We start from the raw sequence: 23,439 nt of genomic DNA on the forward strand, positions 1-23,439 counted from the left end.
AGGAATCTTCACTTTTCATGATTTTACCCATGGACATTGGTATAAAGCATGAGTATCGAGCCTGGGGGGGTCGAGAGGATTTTTACATTTTCTATTTCTCCGCACTATGAATTCGCTATGGAGGACCTCCGGAAGCATTACCAAATATATCATCTAAAGGATCTTGATGGGTGATGTGGGGAAATCATTATTTTACCACACATCAGGTTTTCGACTAAGCGAAGAAAAAAAAATTCTACAGTTGGTATAAGCAGGAATAATCTATGTCTTAAGCATTAGCACAAACAAAATTGAAATTGCGGACAAAGGTAATTTCTGCCAGAAATTATAATATTTTATTGGTCTACCAATGAGTGCCGTTCATGTCTAGACAAAATAAATGGTGGCTATTCACTGTTTTTTTTCCATTCCATACCTCCGAAATCTTCGCAAATTCTCAAGCTTATTATGCATCAAACTTTGTCAGTACACTGGCAAGTGAAAATGAAGCCACGAATCACAAGAGCTCAAAAAATCACGGTCATATCTCTTGTAAAGTAGGTTAACAAGGGATTGGGCTTTGTCACAATGGTACTTTTTATCCAAAATTCTAGGTTGTTCGGAATTCCCGCCGTTCTAGTGTTGAACTATAAGTTTGTATAGGCTACTTGAAACTCCGAGCTGATTTATCTACCATCTTCGAACAAAGTCTGACGTCAGTGCAGTATCATTTCATTACAGTCACTATCTCTGTTATATAATGTTTTTAACCCCTTAGCTTACAAGCGAATTAGCAAGAAATTCGGATGCTCTATATTTGAAGAATCGGCACTAACTACGGTAACCTTGTCATATCCTAACCGCACGTTAGAAAAAGGGACGGAAACAAATGACAGAGCAAGACAGTATAATAGATAAAGTAATAATAATGTAGGTACAAAGTTAGATTTCTTTCCGCCCTCACCCTATCTGTTCTTTCACTCTTATCAGAAAGATACGTTATATATGTGAGGAAAAAAATCACTATCAGGGTATACAAAAAACAAGAATGAAATAAAATTGCGAGGTTGCAACAAAGCTTCGGGATGATCAAGATAAAGGAAAGAAAATAGAGTGAACTTGTTTAAATTCATTCCACTGGCGTTTGGACGCAATATTACGTCCTTTGATTGTAAAAATGATCATCGTTAATAATTAGACGGCACTTCGAACAAAAAACTGGTCTTGCCACTCCAAGAGGAGCCTGAGTAGTCGAGAATGATCCACGCGAGCTTATCGAAACGCTGGATACAGGCAGCAATTACAGGATACAGGCCAAAGACGAATGTCTTTGGACCAAATCAAACCACACGGTGCAGCGATTAGATCAACCCAGCAGCAGATTGACAGCTTTCATTGATGTGATAGTTACTGATTCAATGAAAATCCCTGAAGAGAATCAATCAAACTTTATCAAGAACTATTCTCGATTATGACGATTATTATTATGATTTCGTGATTTATAACCTGTGATTTATAATTGTGAGTTTGTGATTCATTTACATGAATCACCATAATTTCGATCATAAATGTTATACTTGTTTACTGGCGAGGTGCTTAATGACACCTGCCCATGCATGTAATATATCTTTCTCAAGCTCAATAAATGGTTAGATTCCCCGGAGGCACCCGAGTCCCCTGGGACAATGTGCTTATATCACCGAGTGTGACAGAGCCTGGGTGTCTCTCGGTTCCTATCATTATCACTGCAAGATGGAGAACGATAAGTCCGTCGACTGTCTAGGCACCTTACGTTTGTGAAATACCCACACGCACTGGTATCGTTTAAGCGTACAAGACAAATTTTGTCTTAAACAGCACCAGCGCATGTGGGTATTTTCAGTCATTTAATGATTCAACCGTTATTAAGTGAAGTGAAGACAGCGAAGCACTGAGTGTCGGGGTGTGAACTTAAACTGGAATGTGCGTCAGGGCTGGTGGACACTATACTGTTGAACTGTCTCAATGTTAAGGAAACAGTTATTTTCCGAATATTATGCTGAGGTGAGCTCGGAAAGAAAAGTCATCACGTCTCCGCCGGGACTCGAACCCAGGCCCTCTTGCATACCGGGCAAGCATGCTACCATCTACACCACTGGAGACACATGAATCTGCCTTCCTAATTTCACGCACTGTGTCGTGAGGCGCTGAAGTAGAGGCATTAGTAGCCTCTCTTAACTTCAGGAAATGGCCCCCGGGTGGGACGGTTTAGAGAGATATAGATGGCTTTTTTCTCAGCCAGTGATATCAAGGAAACAGTTATTTTCCGGATATTAACTTCCTGAAGTTAAGAGAGGCTACTAACGCCTCTACTTCAGCGCCTCACGACACAGTGCGTGAAATTAGGAAGGCAGATTCATGTGTCTCCAGTGGTGTAGATGGTAGCATGCTTGCCCGGTATGCAAGAGGGCCTGGGTTCGAGTCCCGGCGGAGACGTGATGACTTTTCTTTCCGAGCTCACCTCAGCATAATATTCGGAAAATAACTGTTTCCTTGATATCACTGGCTGAGAAAAAAGCCATCTATATCTGTCTCAATGTTGTTAGGGAATTTTCTGTCAGTGAATTGCATGGAAGTGAACTGTCGATGGATTTTTCAAACGGTACTCATCTTTTGGAGATCGGTTCTCATCACAAGTTATTCTTAGTAATCTCATCATCATAGTAATTTCTTGCCATTGAAATACAGTCACTGGCTACTTTACCGCCCACAAACTCCGGTCAAATATTGGCAATTTTTAGTCAGTGGAGTTGGGTGAGAAACGAAGACTCTATCAATTGGTGGTTGCCCCAGGTTCGATAGGTAAACAGCTTGCTTCTGACGTTCGCACCCATAGACCATGATGGTAATGAGCACCACTCGGGCTCTACACAGTCACTGGCTGGAGCATCAAAGGAAATAAAAACATACGAGATAGATATAAGGATTGAATTTATCTCTACCGAAATAGATTTCACTTTAAAACTCCGATTTAAAACTAATCCAAATTCCTTCGTGTCCCAAAGGAGTTATTCTCGTATCCTTCAAGTTCCTTACCGCCTTTAAGGCAATTCTCTCCCAGCTCTCGGAACACTTAGAACAGAAAATTAAGAGAAGTAAAGAAATAGAAAAAAAAATTTAGGTGTCAAGCTAAGTGTTAATACACGGTGTCGTGATATTAGAAAATTAAAGCTAACACTAATTTCATGGTGAAACGATTCGATTTGCACCTAAGGATGAATTAGTTGGAACTTTTAAAAAGAAGAAATCGCTGGTTCCGAAAGTTTTCTCACAGAATAAGAATCGCTATCCATCCTCCAAAGAGTTAAGGAGAACTGAGCACGATTTCTAGTAAATCTAATTTTTCCGAACATTGAAGAGCTTCTTGAGACGGTTATCGCTTAAGGGGTGGGGGGTAACGTTGAAGTTAGTTCGAAAGGTTTTACGTTAGAAATTATTCAGTAAAATAATTATCACATCTTTTGTAGAAACTTGAGTATTTCTATCCAAAGTTTCAATTTCACGCTACTGAGAACAAATAAAATACGATGTTGAGGAAACGGTTCTAGAATTTTCTATGATGTTCTTGTTGGTATGTATTTGAAATTAAAAAAAAATACGTAGGAAAGTAAATATTTTTAATTTAATGTCCGACGAACGTATTTATTCGAAATGAAAATGAGTTTCCGCATTCACTAAAATGGATTATTTTTCTATTCTGTCATCGTGTAAATATTTGAAATGCATAAATTGCTAGAAGTTCATTGATGAATATTCCAATCTGTAAACTTAATTATTGCAGTTTTAAACATACTTAATCCATCTTCTATGTTTTAAAATAGTAAAAATAACTTTGTTATGTAGAAATATTATTTAAATATATTATTTATTAATTGATTTATTTAAAATTTTTACCGAATATACATGATCGTGTATTTTATCCTATGCTAGTAGAAAATCGTCCATATCTATAATGTCTAACTTTTTTCAAATTTAAAAAGAACGCATTAAATCGACTTGCGCGCATGGTAATATAACATGACACGAATACACATTGGTTAAAAATAAAGAAAACTGTTATGTGACGAAAAAGATTTGAAATCAATTCATAAATACTTGGGTTATATAATTTTTAAAAAAAAATTTTTGAATTTCTTTTTAAACTAATAGAATTTAAATTTAATTTTGAATATCATTGAGTCGATAAAATCTAAATCTTTTTTATCATTTTATAAATTTAACAATTTTCTCTGAGTCATTTTTATTAAATTACATTAATTTTTCATGCAGTTTTATCATACACGCAAGCTGTTTTTAATGCATTTATTTGAAAATTTCTAAAAAGTTGAGTATGATAGATATGCAAAATGCCAACCTACCATTAGATAGCACACATAATCAAATATATGTGGTTAAAATTTGAAATAAATCAATGGATATATAAATGAAATTTTTAATAATATTTCTACATAAGAAAATGTTTTATGTTAAAAGGTAGGAGACCTCGTAATGCACTCACTCATTTGCATGCATTTAACATAACTTGATAATCTTGTAAACATTTTTAGTAAGGTAGAAGCAGTAACATAAATTACATTTTACATAAATTTGTAGTACCCAAATAAATGGCATCAATTCGGTGCTCAATAATGATCACAATATTCTATTTAGCCTTCATTTGTGAATATTTATAATAATAGGAGATAAATTGAAATTTTCTCTAAAAAATTTAAGAAATTTTCTTCTCTACTACTGTATGTCAGTTACTGGAATTATTATTTCTACTTTAAATTTCAGTCATGAAATTGAAGGTATTCGTTAAATAGCATCATTTTTAGAAGTTATCATTCAATAACGTTTCTCAATAATAATTCAAGGCTACTGGAAATCGGTTACGAATTGCGCCAAGTATAAATATTAGGAGAAAAATAGTTACTTTAGTGTTTCTGGCTGTGCGGCTTATATGTACCTATGTGGCTATATAAAACTTTTACATAATTTCTTATTTTTTTCATGTGCTTCATGTTTTCATTAAAAATAACCGGAATCACTGCGTTTTAAAATATTTCTATTTCGTTAATGAATGTTTTAAGTAGTTTCGTTTTTCTCTGTTTAAATTCTTGTATTCATTCACAGAGTACGTAGAATTTTAGAACATTAATTTGATTTTAGTTTAATTATAAACTCAATATATAGTATATGGATTCACTGATTTAATTTCACAAAGTTTTACCACGCACTTTTTTTTTTGTTGAAAATATTGGAAATCTTTACACAAGAGATTTAAACTCAGTCCATTTTTATGTGTATTTTTAATCAAAGAATTAATTGTTTTCTTACAAGAATAATTTTATTCAATAAATAACACATAGAAGCTTCACAATTCATTTTTGTATTTATAACAGTCTTCGAATTAATTATATTTCATTTAATATTAGCAAATGTATGTAAATTATTTATTTATGTCCAAAAAAAAATTTGATTTATTATTTTCGAATTGAATTTATTATTTATTTTATTAATTAAATAATTTAATGAAATTTAAAGTTTTGTTATTCTAGGTCCCATGAAATATGTATATAATTAACTTAGTTATGATTTTTAAATTTCTTTAAACATATATTTTAGAATAGATTCCATATATAGTATATATATATATAAATTATGAATTTAATCACTTTTATCGATACAATTACCAAATACATTTAATTTATTCTTTAAGAAAAACTGAAATGAAGGAAAATTATTTTTTCCTTATCTACTTATTCTTCAGAAATTATTTAATGATCAATTTAAAGATAGAAATTAAGGATTTCGTTCATTATGACAGTGAAAAAAAATCTAGATTCTGCTCTTAGTAGCAGTTACTAGTGATATATGTTACGGTAACTGATATAAATCTTGTTATTATACATATCCTGTTATTATACACAATCGGTGAGCATTCTGGTAAGTGACGAATTTTCCTGAATTTATCACTTATGCCAGTGATTTATACATAGAGCCCAACCGTCGTTGCAAAATTCAATAAGTACTGAAAATTATCATTTTTACCGGTGATTACCCAAGCGTCGCGTCGTTGGAAAATATATTGTTTGTATGATATATTAAACATGATAATTCATGAGTATGTCATTGTATCGAGATCGGACGGTATTCATCACTCATACTAGACTCAATTGGAATTTTTTATTCATATTTATCAAATTCACCAATTACCCAAGGATATTATGCATAAACACAGATAAAAAGACAATGAATTTCAAGTATTTATCAAATTGCCAATGACACTTGGTTATTATGCACTATTGCCGGTAAAAGTTGTCGTTTTTTTAGTAATTATCAAATTTATCTACGATGCGTGTGTATTATGCATATTCACCGGTAAAAGCGATAAATTTATCATATTCACAAACACGATAGGTAAGTTAACCGATTCATTACATTTACCGTAACATATACAGGGTCTCCTGTGTGTGATAACACGCCATTTATCTCATCAACCACCCGTCGTAGAGGTTGGGTTCCAGTTTAAAAAATGCACAACAGGCGTTCAAAAATTTACCCCGTAGCAGTTTTAAGTACAATATTCACAGAGATATTCGAATTCGAAAAACGGAGAAAATTTGGAAAAGAACAACGATAAATGCGGGAAAACTGTTTTACACGCACTTAATTAACGCTGTTCTTTCTGCCAGCTTTGGGTTCGCTGTTCCGGCGGCAGAAGGTTCGTTATCTTCTGACTCCGACGAGGAGGTAGATATCTCCGTGTATCGGCGCCTGGTAGATAGTCTCGTCGATCGACTGCTTTAGCGGTGTCGGTTCTTGTTGCATCAGTTAACCACTTATATCCCTCTTTGGGTCAGGCATCAGGTTGTTGATTGCTAGTTCCGTGGACCGGCCTTGCCGCAACCCGTATTGGTTCAGGTGCCGCCAAGCAAGCGTCCCTGTTATGTGAGTGATCCACTGGATGATAGCTTTCTCGGTTGTCTTTCCGATGGATGGCAGCAGCGACACCGGGTGGGGGACCCCAGTTCCACCGGGTCCCGTTCCTTCTTCATGAATAGGAGTTTATCGATCATAAGAGATCGGAAAAGTACCCTAACTCAAGGCATCTGTTAAACCATCTTGTCAGCAGCGTGGGGAAGGCCTTGTGCAATGCTTTCACAATCCTATTGTCAATCCGGTCCTGTCCGGGTACCTTCTTGAAATTGAGTCTCTCGATGATTCTCTGCAGCTCCCCTCTGGAAAGCGGTTTGTGTCTATCGTCTGGGCCCATCCGTATGAGGCGTAATTGTTCTTCTGCAAGGTTCTCCTCTGCTGTGGGGGTCTCGCTAGATTGTTCTCAGTTGTCTCTCTCTTGCCGCGACCTCTAGAATGGTTTCATTCCCTGTCTGGCCGATGGTAACCTGAGGTGGGAATGTCTTCGGCTTCATTGTGGCCTTGTACGTTGTTCTGTATGGTTCGCTTTCCCCCTCACATTTTTTCCCCACCGCGTCAGCTTCGTTACCCGCACCATTTTTGTATAAAGCACCGTTCATTTGAAGGCCTCTCTCGCTTGGTCCTTCGTTATCGTTTGTGACACATTATATTTCCACTCTCAAAAAACCAGTACAAATTAATTTTTGAACGTCTGTTGAGCATTTTATAAACTGTAATCGTACGTCTACGACGAATGGTTGATGAGATAAAGGCTGTACCAGCACTTACAGAACACCCTGTATACATGGCAAAAAATTAATTGATACGATTACGCTGAGTAGAAATACATTAACCCATCTTGTTGATCAATTCCGTTTGATATTGTTTTGGTTTACAGTTGAGACAATTTGCAGTTGAGAGATGGTCTTGGTTCTATAATCCATTTCCCATGTTTTGCTTTGTTTTTCCCCCGAGGGCATCGCACATTCATGTTTCTGGCATGAGAGGGGACGACGATATCACATTGGAAATAATAACCCGCAAAGATATTCTTACATAAATCCTGTTATAAATAAAATAACGTACCTATGGTTCACTAAATCAATTTATTTCATAAATTTTATTAATTGTTACCGCAATGCATGTCAGTTAAAAACGCCACATTGAACATTTTTTTACAATGAATGTTTCTCCGTAGGGGATTGTACAATACAATCGTCCCATTTTTGACTGGCTTTGCATTTTAGCAAACAAAGTAATGCTCTCAAGATTATCTTAAACAACAAACCTTTTCAAAAATTAAAATTTCAAATAAATTTTTTGACAGAGAAATTTAAGTTTTTTGATTTTTCAAGATTGCATTTTTTTAAGAATTTTTTCGGGATTTTGCTGAAAAAAAAAAATTAGCATCATTGACAGGAGAATCATTTTCTCGTTCTTATTTTTTTCTTAATTTTTGTCTGTTTTATAGTAGATGAGGTTTCTCTTAATAATAACTATCAATTATTTTAATAATTGATAGTCATTAACTTAATTAACTAAATAATAAGTTAATTATCTCTTGAATTAGTAATTAAATGTTGCATTCAATATAAAGACAATCATATTGAATTAACGTCCAGTTTTTAGATTCAGTAATCATGTATGAAAATTGCGGAAAATATTCATGAATTGAAAGAGCGGTCAAAAAAAGCGTAAAATTTTTAAAATATGTGGGATGAATTTTATTTTAAGCAATTATTTTCGTATAAATAATTACATACGGTAATTATCTTTTCGACATCATAGAGAAACTTATTCAGGAGATAAAATACTTGTCTTTAAATAACAGTTTAATGGTGGTTGTAAGAAGAAATTAACAATAATTTTATGAAATATAGTAATTAAATTATTTTATAAACTGCTTTAAATTTTTAATGTCAAATAACTAATATAATTATAAATATTTTATTACGAAATAGTTATTTTTTATTCGAATTATTATCATGTTCATGGTTGCATTTGCTACCCATATTCAAAACTAATGAAGATTATGTCCTGAGAAAAAAATTTCTTCCATTATTAGAATTTCATCAGATGTTGGAAAAAAAATAAAAGTGATGAGATTAGATAAAATTATATTATCAACGTCATTAAAAATAAACAAATCGGGGGTAATGTATTCATAATAAGCATGAAAATTTCAGGATTAGTCTTCGAATTTTTTCTCTCGATAATATCCTATTTCAATATTCTTCTGGAAATATTTACGCATGCTTCTGATTGAATTGTATGAATTATTTTGTCATTAGCGATTTTACATATTTTCCTATGCAACGAGTTGATGAAAATTTTTGTCGAAAATTTGTTATTCATTATTTTTTTAATCGTGAAAGTATATTACAAAGCGAAAGAAAATAACGCAAATATTTGTAAAGCAAATACTTTTTAATTTGTTTTACTGAAAAATAAACTATATTATCATACGGTTACATGATAATTTCCATGATAAAATTTATGTATTTTTTTTTTTACTTAAGTATTAGAATATATTATGGTCATTCTTCAGTTTAACTCAAAACATTAACATGTTTGTGATGTTTAATAATTAAAACCTTAATTTAATAATTTCAGTGCCTACAAGTAGCCTGGTGATAAAGGATAAGGACAACAGGTCCTTATCGGGAGTAATTGGGCCTTATACGGAAGGATCAGCTCTAGTTCTTACCTGCCAAGCCTATGGTGGTAGGTATTATATTTCGTTCAAAGTTTTTATGCACATGCAATCAAGGTGTTTTTCAAAAACTGCTTTAGACAATCTGATCTATTGATCAGAAAAGAAGAATGGGGCTAAACGATTTTTCACCCACTTCGTAATAAACGTCATTTTCTAAAATTTGATAAATAAACATAAAAAATGAATTACTTTACATTGCATGTAATTAAGAAATAAGTTTTGACGACAGACTGGAATTGTGCTCGGTTTGAAAGAATCAAAGAAAGACTCACCTGCTAAGCAGATCAAATTATATGGAAATGGAAGAAACAATTATTTTTATTTTTAAAACAATTGTTTTTATTTTTACTGCAAGCTGTAATTGGGTTTAAACCTGTAGCTTTGTATTATAAAAAATAAATAAATAAATTAGAAACAAGACTGCAATCACACCCGTTTTCAAACTATCGAAATTTTCATTGTCAATAAAGTAATACGTCTGTCGACAGAGTCCCACACAGATAGTACACCGACGCTGTATACGCCGCCTTCCCAAAACGATCTCCCTCTCTCTCTCTCTCTCTCTCTCTCTCTCAACATTTCAAAAAAATTATTAAATATTTTTGTAAAATCGTTGAAACAACAAAAGAAAAGACACTGAAATATTATTTTGATCAATTTGCGTTGATTCAGAATAATTTTAATTTTTGAAAGTTGACAACAGTGAATTTTCTGCAAATAAAATTTTCTCACTCCAGTGAAGCTATAAATAAAAGAAATTAGTTGAAGTAAAAGTTACCATAACCCAATTATTATTATCTTTTTAATTTTCACCATCATATATTATTTTAGGATCAATCAGTTTCATATTTTCAATACACTCTTAATGAAGCAACCCGTTTATAGCCTATTCATTCGCCTAACATTCATTGAAATAGTTTTTCATCATTCTATAGATAACATATATTTTTGGAGTTGACGTTATTTCAAGGTAAAAGTAATGGATACTTTCATCCTTCGGGGGAATATCGACACTCAATAAGACAGACAATACCTGATACATAACTTAGAAAGAAAAATAAAAACTGGAAACATTCATACAACTTCCTGTGAAGCGATACGCATTTACAAAACAAATTCCACCGTTTTGATAAATTTAATAATAACCATGGATGATTACCATATTTATTTGGTTATTTCCTCTTATCGCGCGGAGTACTTCTCCTGTCCCTTAATACAATAAAACATGGTGGAAAATTTTTTGGTTTGTTGGAGAGAGAAGGAGAAACTATATACATATATAACTTCAGAAAACGCAAAAAAAAATTAAATAAATAAAGTAAATTTTTCTTCTCAGTGAGTTCCGTTCAAGGAACACAATACCTTTTTGCCTGCGGAAGAAGCTCGTATTTAAATACGTGAATACAAATAAGCGCACTCTCTCTCTCTTCTTTAAGGAGAAATACCAAATGCATCACCTCTCCCTCTACTCATAACTTGAATTAGAATTTCCAATATACAGTGCAAACATTTGTTCCAGTATTTATTGATTTGAGGCAATTGATTTTATGCGCTATCCGTGCGTGTATGTTTGCTTCGCTGAGTTCCAGCTCTCTTCACCAGCGTTGTTCAGTTTTCTCCACGGCTGCCCTCAACATTTTCTATACTACTGTTGAAGATAGGTTAGAAGAGAATAGGGGGAAAAAAAGAAATATACATGGGGAAAAAACAGTTTATGCTGCAGATCTTTTCCGGAGGAAATTTTATTCCGAAAGGAGAAAGTTTATTTCGAGTTAAATCTTTTTTTGGGAGGGAAACAGATTTTGAGCTGGAGGAAAAGAAAATGCAGGGAAAACGGGGGTAAGACTTTTTGCATGGTGTGGTTTTTTTTCCTTTTCTCATATTTTTCTACAATGTAGAACCTAGAGCTAGGAATGGAGTAAAAAAACCCCACCTTCTTCCACATTGTAGAGAAAGTAAATCCTTTTCTTTTGTTATATTTTTTTCTTATTGTTTCCTTCAGATTTCGTCAACGACTCCGATCAAAGGGCTTAAAAGGCTTCTATGTATTTCATGCATGTATATGAAAGATATTTATTTTGGAATGCGCGGGATGATACAACAGGAAACGAACAAAACCAAAAAATAAAAAAAACATAGAAAACAGTTCGATTCCGAAAGTAAATGCGTTTTTTCTTTCCCTGTATTCCTGTTGGAAAATACCGTAAGTATTGATACAAATTCTGGCTTCGAATTCAAGACAGCATAGTTTCAACGTCAATCAGTCTCGTTCTTACAGTGAAATCTTTTCTTTAGAATATTTATATAAATCTTTAGAAATGGACACCTTGCTCTTAAAGAAAGAGAGGAATCGAGATTCTTTTTGTCAAGGAGGAAGAGAAATCTTTTCAAACGATCTTTCTGTTGACTTTTCCGACAGAAGGATTTTCGCATATTTTTCAAATTCAATTGAAATTGGAATTACATTCGATTTTTCTACAGGAAATAAATATTCTACAAACATTTAATTCGAGATCTTATCATGAATGTGCTGTTTCTATACATTTATAAATACACCAACAGAAGGAAAAATAATCGATTTAAATAGATTATTATTATGTCATTGTTATTCGCATATTTAATTTTTTTAGAAATATTAATTTCTTTAGAATGATATATATATATATATATATATTTCGTTTTATATGATTTCTTTTTCTTACTTTTATTGTTTAAAATGTCTTCGTGGATGATTAAAACTGTATTGAATGATGGATGCATCTAATAGTGAATATTATACTACAGAATATAATCTTCCGAGTAAATCTGAAGAAATAGCAAATAAGTATTAGAAGAAAGAGAGGAAAATATTATAATAAATATAGAAAAGAAAATATTGGACTGAAATACGAAAAATAATAAAACAATGATTTTAAACTATTTACAGATCTATCTGACACCCTGTATATAAGTATATTAATAAGATTTTCTCAAGTGTGATAATGACACAATGAAGATCTTAGTAAATGCATCAGCAATTTCTTATTTAGTTTTAAAGCTGTGAATATTATTACTTAGTTACACCTGCTTTTCCCAGCTGATATCCCGAAAAAACAAAATAATTTCTCTCTCAATTCACATACAAATACAAATACAAATACAACGCCACAACAGGCAAATTGCCCAACGAGGTGGCTGACTTAAGAACATCATGGATCCCCGAGCCATTTTTTGGAGGCCCTACCTACTACTGCTACACCACCCATGCACCCCCCTCCCGCGGAACCCCCCAACGAACCCCCAACGAATCGGTACATGCGGGAATGTGTGTGTATGTGTAGTGCAACCTGACGTAAAGTTTTGTTTCTGTGTAATGCTTGTTATGTGTAGTGCTGCCATCTGCCCCCAGTTTTTCTAACTATGAGTGAAGTGTTATGGTTGAATGATTTAACGTTGTAGGACTGTTGCTCTCTGTGGCGAGACTTTTTAACGGGGAGATCGGCTCGCATTTGCGCCTTGAAGTTGGGAACCACAGAAAACCAATTATTTTCGTTGTTCGGGATATCAGCTGGGAGGAGCTGTGATCAAGAGTTAATGTTCACAACTTTAATACTAAATAAAGCAATCATTGATGCTTTTACTAAGATCTACATTGTGTCATCATCGCACTTGAGTATTAATATGCATATAAACAAGATGCCTCATAGATTTTTAAATAGTTTAAAAATTCATAAAATTTAAGAGTAAGGGGTATATTTGGATGAAAACGTAAATCTCACATTGGGGACTATTTTTAGTACAGACGGAAAAATGTATTTCAATTTTTTTTCAAATTCAATGGGGAACATTATAAATCTGTCCCGAAGGAGTAGTGGTGGATCCGAACATTTCTTCAATATCTTCTGTGTCTGAAACGATCGTAAAGCCACTGATTCGTTTGTGAGACATGTCAACATCACGATGAAAACGTTATAAGTGCCGGTGAGCGGAAAATTTAGAAGTGAGCTGTTAATCGCACACCCAGCATTTCATAGGATTCTAATTTGCATATTTCCAGGGATTTGCTTTCGTGCAGCACCTTATATCGGCAAAAAAATGTACTAGTTTTCTTTTCCTATACCAAAACAAAAGTCCCACTTTGTGAGAGTAACTTTTTCGCAATCCCCATTCAAACATACTAATCACTTAAACTTTTACGAATTTTTAAACTATATAAGAATTTTTGGGATAAAATTTATATCTGGCATTTGTATTAAAAGAGTAATCTGAATTTGCATGTCCAAGTGTAATTGATATCGCCAACCAATATTCGAGGAGAAAAATAATAATTCCTGAGTATGAAAGTCACCCAAATCTGGCCACTCCAAGCGTCTCGAGAATAATCGCTTATAATCTACGACTCTGTCAAAGAGATTTCGAGAGCTATAAGTGATCCATATAACATATCTTATCCATACAACAAAACATACTCTTTTTTTTTGTAAGGGGATCATTGCTTTCACTCCGGGATCCGAAATAGTGATGATTTCTCCCGTTTCCTATAGAAATTCGGGAAGAAGCATGAATACCTAGCATTGGAAAGGATTCTTTTCTTTTCTATATACGTATGTACGTATGGGGAGGAGTTGGGAATCTCATTCATTGGAGCTTTGGATTGATACGTTTGCAGCAGCTCAGCGCTGTGTAAGCCCGTAAGAGAGAGGGAGTTAGATAGATACATGACGTTAACGAATAGTTTTGTTTTCGTCTTTGCCTTGTCCTAAGCGATCAATAAATTCGCCAAAGTGGCTAAGACAGATAACGGCATTTCGAGAGGAAACGCTTTTAACAGAGAAGTATAGCGGGGATTGGTTCAAGAAAGAAAGCAATGAGAAATAATCTTCTTATTCGTTTTTTCCCTCCCTGTCTTTTACTAAGAACTATGACCGGAATCTGGATTAGCAATGGTTTTGTATGGAACGAAATAAAATCAAAAAAAGAAGTCATTGTGTGATCATTCACTAAGCTCACCAAGACAACAATGAAAGATGTAGAGCAGGGGTGCACAACGTTTACATTTCGCGGGACAGATATAAGGTATTTCTGTCGATCGCGGGCAAGAAACTTGTGTATGTTGCTGCCAAAGACCAAACGGTGGCCAATTCGCAACGGAGCCGGCCACTTCAAAAATTGTCCAAGAGTTCTAGCCAAATACCGACATTCCAGAAATGATTCGGACTTTGGCCGGCCATTTCGCGAAGTGGCTGGAGATCCCTTTCCAAAGTTCGATGCGCTGATGTAAGACGACCCGGTAGCAGTCGAATCCTTTTTTAATCGCCTACGTGTGATACATGTCTATATATAGCAGTTACATTAGCTCCATGTGACGAGAGAGAAAAAAGTGAAATTTGTTTGAGGAAAAACTATAAAAATAATTGTATACACACACATACTGTTTGTTGTTGCCAAATTTTGCAGTAAAAAAAAATGATTGCCACATCGTGACTACTTTTTTGATGGATTGTCACAACTAACGTGGACATATTTATCACGAAAAAATACGTCAACTTTACGGTGATCCTAAATCATGTCTTTTGTTATAAATGCTATAGGATAGTCATGAGTTTGGCCAGGGATCACCGACCACTTCGCGAACTGGCTGGGTCAATAGAGTCGAATTGGTCAATTCGAGAAGTGGCTGGCCCTGTCGTAAATTGGTCAATTTCAGGCTTTGGCAGCAGCATATATATTTCATGTCCGTATGACCTACAGTTTACGGGATACTCCTGTAATTTTGGCTGTTACAACGTTTTTTTTTATATATATAAAGAGCTTAGTTGAATTTATGAAGTCAAGGATTAAGAATATTTTCATGACTTATATTGTGATAATTATGATTTTATCGTAATTAAACATACTAATCTTATATAACTTTCCATATGCGACTTTTTAATAAAGACACATATTTCATCATTTTGCATTTCATTGTTATGGATTAGAGAAATAGAGAAATATAATATAGAGAAATCGATCCATAACAATGAAACGTTATGGATAGATTTCTCACAAGCACTCGAGATGGTAAATCACGACACAATTTGCAGGATTACGTAGACCTATTTTACCGAGAAACTATTTAAAACTTTCTCGTAGCAATTCGAAAACGTGGTAAACAGAAAGACGGCTTCTCAAGGGTACACAAGAATTTGTTTCTCTCTCAAACACTCCATCCTGTAAGATCTACAGGAAAATGCGTTATTTTCGTTTTCACATAAGATTATCAGTAGATACATAAGATTATCAGTAGATACATAAGATTATCAGCAGATACACAAGATTATCAGTAGATACATAAGATTATCAGCAGATACACAAGATTATCAGTAGATACATAAGATTATAAGAGTTACGCAAGATGATTACATAGACTTTCTATACACTATTTACATTCATAGTAAATGGTGAATTAGGACAATTTACATAATTTCCGTATAAATATGTATGTCTATCTCATATATTTGTAATATGCGGTTTTTTGATGAATTACATGCAGTAGCCATAATTTTCCGCGATTGGCGATTTTTCAGCAATTTCAGCAATAATTGCCAATTTTATTTGCATTTGACTTCTTTTTTGCTGTAATTTGCAACACGTTTACTTGCCTCTCAAAATTATTTCCACTTCACTTACCTTTGACTTTTTTTTGTGCTATAACTGGCAACTTTGATTACTTCCGACAATTTTCCTCGAATGTAAATGTGAACTGTACAAGGCCTACTTGCCTTGGTAACTTCTTTTGTGGAATCCCGTATTTTTGATGAAAGAAATATGTTTAACCGAAGTATTAATCAAGTGCTGTGTAACGATACTTAGCATTTCGCGAGCCGGATGGAAACCTTTGGTGGGCCGGAGGTTGTGCAATCAAGATTTAGAGCATAGTATTCAGTTTTTCTTGATAGGAATTCTATATTCATTCATTGAATTTTCGGATTGAATCTTTTTAATATCATAAACATCAATCATGTATAAATTACATGGAAAGATTCACGTTTAGAGCAAAAGAAAAAACAGATATTGAATATTGATCAATCACTGGACATAATGCACACTAGTTAATTTACAATTTTTTTTCCCAGCATGCATCGATATATAGTTCATATTTATGTCAATAACAATAACTTTTCTTTCAGCAACAATATTCTCGATAATGGGCTTTTTTTGTTAACTTGACACAATAGCATTTCATGCAATTAGAAGGACAATGATTTTTTTACATTGTGAAGAACATTATCCTGTTATGGATAATGTTTCCATTGTTCTTTCGTCCTGAAATTCAATATTTATAAGCATTTGTTGATTTTCGACAATTTTTCTATTGAGAATCAACAGTCGGTGTATTGATTAATTACTAGAGGATAAGGTGTCTCATCATTGTTTTATTTTAGTTTTTTAAGCTTTTGATTTCGCTTTAAATTTATAATTTTAAGCAAACAAGAAGGCGTGTATAATGTATTGAATTTTTGAATTATGGCTTACCGTATCTTTAATTCACAAGTCACCACTCAGTAGCCAGGCAATAATTTCGGGAAGGTATGGACTCATAAGTCATGCACAAACAGAGGTGCATTTACAGGGAGGGTGGGTGCTTAGCGGGCTATAGCCCAGGATGGCAAAGTTCGCAGAAACGGAAAATTTGAGGAATGGGTCGTCAAAAAACGACTATACAGAATAATAGAATGGTTACAAAATTTGTATAGACAGCTGGCGTTAGAAATCATAAAGCCACCTCTCATACGTGAGTTAGTGCCCAAAAGAATCACCTATAGAGCAAGATGACAGATCTGTGAGAGACCGAAAGCGTGTGCAAGCCCGTTAATGTCCAAGAGAGCAAGTGGTGCAGATCAGTGAGTGGCCGAAAGAAAGAGGAACCGGGTCTGCCAGCGACCTAGAGCATACTAATGACTAAAAGAGTGGCCTAGAGAGCGACCTAGAGATTTGGTGTATGAGCCACCATAAGAGTGAGCAAGGGAGTGACCTAGTACGTGTGCGACATGTGAATGACTAAAAAGAATGGCCTAAAGAGAGCCTGAAACTTTAACTGTGAACGACCAAAAGAGTGACCTAAAATGTTTGTAAGCATGGAAATGACCTAGAGAGCGAGGGACCTGACCAAGTGGGCTATAGGCCAGTGCGGCAGATTTGAGGAATGAGTGGCGAAGAAAACTGACCTACAATGGGAGAAGGATGGTATTTTTTTTTTTTAGCCCACGTAGCAAAACCATAGACCCGACTCTGCTCACAAACTGAAAATAGGCTTTTCAGATAACTATGAGACGCAAAAAGATGCTATTGAGATACAAAGTATCAACAACAACAATCAACCTCGCAACCACGCCATCGATTATTCTCGAAGGTATGAAATGCCAGGAAGTAACAAAGCAAAAACATAGCCTCGTTACGCCATAAAATGCAGCCGACGACGGAAGAAAATTAGCGAAAACGTCAAGAAAATTGTTCCTGTCACCTGTCGGTAAATGAAATATATATATATATATATATATACACACACACCTTGCATGGGTCTCACAGATCCAATCTGTGCACTAGAGGGTTAAATTACTTGAATTTCAAATTGTTGCGTAATCGGACGCAATGAGCCGAGTGCAGATCATCTTGGTCATCACTCACGTTCGTTAAGGTTTCGAGCAAACTGACTGTTATGCACTCAAATTTGACTAGATACGAGACAACTACTCAGCAGCGCTAGTGCCATCTAGGAAAAGGGAGAGAGAACAGAAAATACGAAGATTGTCGCGTATGATCAGTTGCGCCTACGGAGAGTTAATCACTGCGACTGTAAATAAATGAATACACTGGTTTTTGGCGGTTTTTTACCATTTATTTACGTCCGCTAGGTACTTACAACACAAGTGTGTGTGTGTGTGTGTGTGTGTGTGTGTGTGTGTGTGTGTGTGTGTGTGTGTGTGTGTGTGTGTGTGTGTGTGTGTGTGTGTGTGTGTTTTGTCGTACGATGGCGGTTCGTCCCGAGTTGGTCATTTGTCTAGTGCGCATTGCTTGGCTCGTAATGAAATATTTCGAGACATCCGTGCACATTGATGAGAAATTTCAGCAAATCACTGGCAGGCCAACGCCTGCAACGTGAATGTGGACCAGCCTTCACCTTATTATGTGTAGTTGTAAATTTTCTTTTCTCCTCTCACTACTAGGGTTATCGTAGGGGGACCTTTTCTATTTCTTCCCCTTTTAGTGCCAGTGGATTAAATTGTTGCTGTCACGGTCCCGGGTTCGAACCCGAGGGGTGATATAGATAATATATTTTCCGTAACAAACTCGAGGCGACCACCGATAGACAGAGCCTTCATTTCCAACCAATGTCATTAGTAGCGATAGTCTGCAGTCACTGTGAATTATTCAAAAGTACTGAATTATTTCGGAAATTATCTTTCCGATTATTATCAGTAGAATCTACATATTCATTGGTTTTCTTTTTTCATCTGTTTAAAAATTTAAATTAAGAAATTTCGTTATTTTTCTTCAGGTAACTTCTACTGAGAATAATTTCCAGGGATCCCCATTTCAGTTGAAATACGAACGTTAGGTAAATATTATTGGGCTGATTGAAAACCAAATCAACGAGAGATAATTCAATTATCTTTTGAACTTTCTGATATTTTTAGTTGTCTTTTTGGTTTCGTTTGAATGAGGTGTAACTTTTAGAAGCGTTGATTTCGCTCTTATCAAATATGTGATATGGAAACCACTCGCTGGCCGGAAACCATGCTTGGGTCCAGGACAAGCAGATACCCCTCCATTAGAACCAGAAAGACAATGCAAAAAGTGATTGTTCTATTCTTTAAAAGACGTGTCCATTCACCATACTTTGCTACCGCTAGTTCGCTCTCCCCGACATATTAGCCTAGATCCACGCATGGTCTAAAATCGGTGCACCTGTCGTATTTTACGATCCTGGTGAATCCATGCGTCAAGACGGGACTGGCAATCGCACAACAACTCATATCTGTGTGTTTATCACTAATTAACGTGAGAATTTGCAAAGATTAATCACCAAAGCACACACCACTGACACTAAAAAATACTACAAAATCCCCCACTTGAAACATTGAAAGAAACCACTAAAATTTAAAATGAGGCACGAGAATACACCATGTTCTAAAAAGTATCGGTGGCGTCACTCAGCAGCTCCGAGACCACGCCCACTGAGCCAAGATGGCAAGCGCCACTTCAAAGGGATGAATGAGCCTTTATTACATGAGGGGTTTGAGAATCACAGTGGATTTTTTTTGACAGATTTCGGGGAGAAAAAGCTCTCTTATAAAAAGTTGCACTCCAGTGAATTAGACCACTTTGATTCTGAAACCTCCATATCGACCCAACAATCTATCGCCAAAGGATAGAATTGCAATATGCATTGCTAATTGGTATCATTCCCCACGAAGACTGGGCTCTGAAAGAAAAAAAAAGCATTGGTGATTCCAACTAGAATCCTTCCTCCACCTCGTGATTCTAATTGGGCAGAGATTCACACACACATTACGAGAAAAAAAAACTTCCAAAAATTAATGTGGATATGAATTACTCTATTCCTTACCACACTGATTCGAAAAAGTCGCATTTTCTGTCAAACGTGGAAAAATTCGTGAATCCAGAAACATTTTTTTCCCCCAGCGTATGAACCGTTAAGACGAAGAGTAGAAAGGAAAGCTATCGAAACGTCGCTGATGTATTTGGCGTCTTTTCTTCCAACACTGTCATAAACTGGACATTATCGAGGGCAATGGCAAGAACTTTCTGGATAAAAGAACGGGATAGGGAAAAATACCTTGGAAAAAGTCTGAAAAAGAAAGGACGAGAGAGAGAGAGAGGAGGTTGATGATACCCTACAAGGTATTGGAACGCACCAAGGCCTATATACACCACCACTATCTCGATGTGTCTGCTCATATACGTGGAAGATGTTTCCTGAAAGCGTGGGACAAATGCCCTTTTTTTTTTACTTATATTTTCTGTGCTCTTTTCATCCCACAGCCAAAGAAACCTCGGGCGTTAGGGGTATCGGTGGGAAAAAAAGTAATCTGAGGTGAAATGATCTGTATTACATCATAAAATTTTGAACGGCACCGTTATTTTTCGGTTACGTCGGAAATATATATATATATATATATATATATATATAACACAACATATACACCATACAGAAACTCAGTTTCTTCGCAAGCCCATACTATCTCGGAATGATGTTTCTGCAATCTCTCTATATGATAGTTCCTTTTATACTCCCATGTAATCGTAATCCAACTTGAAGTCTTTCAGTTTTTCTCTTAGTTTGGAATGAAAATATGTACGCGTGTGGGATATACACTTATTATACAGATATGCGATAGATTCAGCTTGATTTTTAATACAATGAAATATACATTGTGAGATAAGTTATTTCAATAAAATACATTCTTAGAGTAGCACAATTCAAAAGTGATGATGGGATTATGAATATAACTGTACATTTTCTCTTCCGTAACTTACGAATCTTTCTTGATGTTTTTATATTTTTGAATTATTAAAACAAACAAAAACAAACGGCTGTTTTAAGGCTTATGGAAAGTATGAACCATGTAAATTCGAAGGTCTGTGCTAATTCCAACATCAATTTTGAAGGATCAGGCTGGCACTCATTCCACATCCGTTGGAAATGTCAAAGCAGTTCAGGAGCATGGTGCGTATGGATGGTCAAAGAACTAGAGTTTCGTAGATGTTTTTATAGTTAAGTTTTATGATTCAGTTTTTCAACGAGTAGTTTTTAACGAAATAGTACATTCCTTAATGTGTGATATGAGTATATTTGGGGACCTAAGGTATTTAATTTATTCAAATTTATGCTTGTTCTGCTAATACTGTCATGTGCCTTCCATATTTTGGAATGAAAATAGCAAACGCTTGAATTCCCATGGATACGACTGGAATACAGCCGTTGGGTAATCCGTGGAATCATTCTTACAACCATGTGTTGAACATGTTCAATGCAGTTCGTGTCTGAGCTACAAGTCAGCGTCTAAAACCTACACATAATCTTACGTCTCAGACCTATATATTCCGGAATCTAAACTTTGCGTATAATATTCTTAAATAAATTATCTCTTTATATGTATCTCTTCACCGTTTATTTATTTGTTGAGGTGTTTACGATTACTAAATACAACACATAAAATAAATATTAAAGTTCTTGCATATAATTATATTACAATTCCGAAGAGCCACCGAACCAAAACAAGCATAATATAAACGTGTATAATAATCGTGTTAATAATAATAATCTAATAATACAAATCCTCGAAATGAATAATATCAGACAGAATACATTTCACTACTACTCACGTGAAAAAAATTAGAACTTTCAGGTTATTCTTTGTTCTTTTCTCATGTCTGTAAGTAAGGCTTGTTAGAAAATCTCGAACTTGCGTTTCTGCCGATAACATCCGAAACGCTAAGTTGTTTTTATTTTCATTTATTTCAGAACCAACAAATTTCACAAGTTCCAAAAGGAATGTAAGTTGCTCGAAGCTAAAGCAATTTAATACAGGAAGTCGAAAAAGGGGGGGGGGTCTCGTTGGTTTTAATATAAAAAATATATATATATTAAAAGCAAAAGAAAAGGGAAAAAAACATCTCACTCACATAATATATATAAACTAAGCTGTCAAAAACACAATAAAAATGAGTCTAGTGCAGTCTCGTTTTCTTCACTCGAACGCCATAAGAAAACCTGGTAAACAAGATAGCTATATATAAGTAAAATAAAAAATCAATATTGGAATTTCGTTTATTTTCTTGTTCTTGTATTTTTCTCGTCGTAGAAAAATTCAGAAAGATCTAGAAGAAAAAAAAGGAGGAAAAATAAAGTTCGTAGTTCAGATCAGGACAGGATTATCGACAGCAGCAGTCTCTCTCGCTCTCTCTCCTCTTATCTTTTCTCCTCTAGGATGCCATGGATGAAGATTTCGAATAAGCAATTCGCACGCAACAACGTTCCTTGTTGAGAAATTGGACCAGGGGACGAAAAATGGCGAAATTGCACAATTTTTTTTTTTTCCTTCCTCCTCGTTGTAGAAAAATAAATGGAAAAAAAAGAAGGGTGTTCTCGGGAATGAAAGCGACGGGATATAAAAGGACAAGAAAAGCAAGAAAGTTTTTGTAGTACGTGATGGGATTCCTATATTATCACTACAGATCATCTCCTAGTTCATTCGTCGACGAGACAGAATTTCAAGTCGGATCTCGATAGTAAAATGCACTTTCGAGACGATAAACATAAAAAAAATCCGACGCACGATATGGAAACTTTTTTGCTATCAGCGTTGTTGTTGTTGTTCGGGGTAACAACTAAGATGAGGAAAAAAAAAATTGAATTATATCGAAGGTTCTTAAAATATTCGGCAATATGGTGTCAGGATTTTTTAAATTTCGAAATTACATGTTGGGATCATAAATTTCTGGTCCGCATATGGCAATAGCAACAAGGGTACTGGAATAGCAATATTTTTTTCTTCGGGCGGTCTTATTCAAAAAACACCTTTCTTCAGAAGCTCATAGCCTGGACAACTGGTTACTTTTTATTAAATGGTAAAAAAATCTCATTACATAGCCATTCTTTGATTAACACACGGATTAAAATTTTTTCTGGAATCTTTACAAAGAAATTATCGAAAAATTATAATAATTTTGTATATCGGGTAATATTTCTTATGACGATCATTCTGTAATATCGTCCCCCCCCCCTTATGCCAGAAACACGAATGCACAAATTTTAAAAA

At 34.8% G+C, this 23,439-nt stretch overlaps 1 protein-coding gene across 2 annotated transcripts in view; it reads left to right on the forward strand.

Moving 5' to 3' along the window:
* LOC149063906 (adhesion molecule nephrin-like) overlaps positions 1-23,439 on the forward strand; it is a 414,420-nt gene that overhangs the window by 301,355 nt on the left and 89,626 nt on the right. For both annotated transcript variants that reach the window (XM_089255183.1, XM_089255184.1), the window contains exon 4: positions 9,532-9,642. In XM_089255183.1, coding sequence (XP_089111309.1) covers positions 9,532-9,642 — 111 coding nt within the window. The remainder of the gene's footprint in view (positions 1-9,531; positions 9,643-23,439) is intronic.

This window comes from Pholcus phalangioides, unplaced genomic scaffold (genome assembly GCF_987345545.1).
Source record: "Pholcus phalangioides strain wild (caught in Gottingen) unplaced genomic scaffold, Ppha-v1.0 ptg000042l_1, whole genome shotgun sequence".
Classification (NCBI taxonomy): Eukaryota; Metazoa; Arthropoda; class Arachnida; order Araneae; family Pholcidae; genus Pholcus; species Pholcus phalangioides.